We start from the raw sequence: 927 nt of genomic DNA, 5'->3' as shown, positions 1-927 counted from the left end.
TTTCAAAATAAAAGCAAAATGCAGTTTATTATTTGGTGTTGCAGAAAGAGTCCCCGGATTTGTCCAGACAGTCGCCTGCAAGAAGACACGACAGGGAAAGCGTTAGCAGTGATATGAGAGATACTTAGGTAAAGTTTGACTTAGGCTGTCCTACACAGCTATGAGCAATGGAGCACATGGCAGAGAGAGACAGACAGACACAGAGAGAAAGAGACAGAGACAGACAGAGAAAGAGAGACAGACAGACAGAGAGAGAAAGAGACAGAGAGATAGAGAGACAGATACAGAGATACAGAGACAGAGAGAGACAGACAGAGAAAGAGAGACAGAGAGATAGACAGACAGAGAGAGACAGACAGACAGACAGACAGAGAGAGAGACAGCGAGAGACAGACAGAGACACAGACAGAGGGAGATAGACAGACAGACAGAGAAACAGAGAGAGAAAGACACAGAGAGAGCGAGATAGAGAGAAAGAGAGAGAGACAGAGAAACAGAGAGAGACAGAGAGAGAGAGAGAGAGAGAGAGAGAGAGACAGACACAGAGAGAGAGAGACAGAGACAGACAGACAGAGATTTGAATTTTTAAACCAACATTTATTAACTGTACATAAACAGATTACATTATATTAAACCTCCACAGACGTTACAATGAATTGAACACTAGCTGTCCATCAGCCACAGAGCAGAGCAGCTCCTCATGACCCCAGACCAGCTGGAACCTCTGCAGGTCCTGAGCTGCTCTGTAGAAGCTGAACTCTACCGGCAGTCTGGACTTCACCAGGTTCTTAAAAACAGGAAGCACATCAACCTGTGACTCCTCCTTCACCTTCCTCTTGCGGCTCACATACACTGCCATCTTTGCCAGTCCCAAGACAAAGTTTAAAAGGTGACATTTGTCCTTGTGTTGGCGAGTGTATTTAAAAC

At 45.2% G+C, this 927-nt stretch overlaps 1 protein-coding gene across 1 annotated transcript in view; it reads right to left on the bottom strand.

Annotated features, from left to right (window-relative positions):
- LOC111646053 (chromaffin granule amine transporter) overlaps window positions 1–859 on the bottom strand; it is a 17,692-nt gene extending 16,833 nt beyond the window's left edge. Inside the window, exon 1 of the mRNA XM_023395446.2 lies at window positions 651–859. Coding sequence (XP_023251214.2) covers window positions 651–859 — 209 coding nt within the window. The remainder of the gene's footprint in view (window positions 1–650) is intronic.
- Between the last annotated feature and the right edge of the window lie 68 nt (window positions 860–927).

Source organism: Seriola lalandi, unplaced genomic scaffold (genome assembly GCF_002814215.2).
Source record: "Seriola lalandi dorsalis isolate HSWRI2012SDOR001 ecotype SW California unplaced genomic scaffold, Sedor1 jcf7180002054962, whole genome shotgun sequence".
Taxonomy (NCBI): domain Eukaryota; kingdom Metazoa; phylum Chordata; class Actinopteri; order Carangiformes; family Carangidae; genus Seriola; species Seriola lalandi.
Note: the sequence above shows the minus strand (reverse complement) of the source record. Positions and strands in the feature narration are given on the sequence as shown.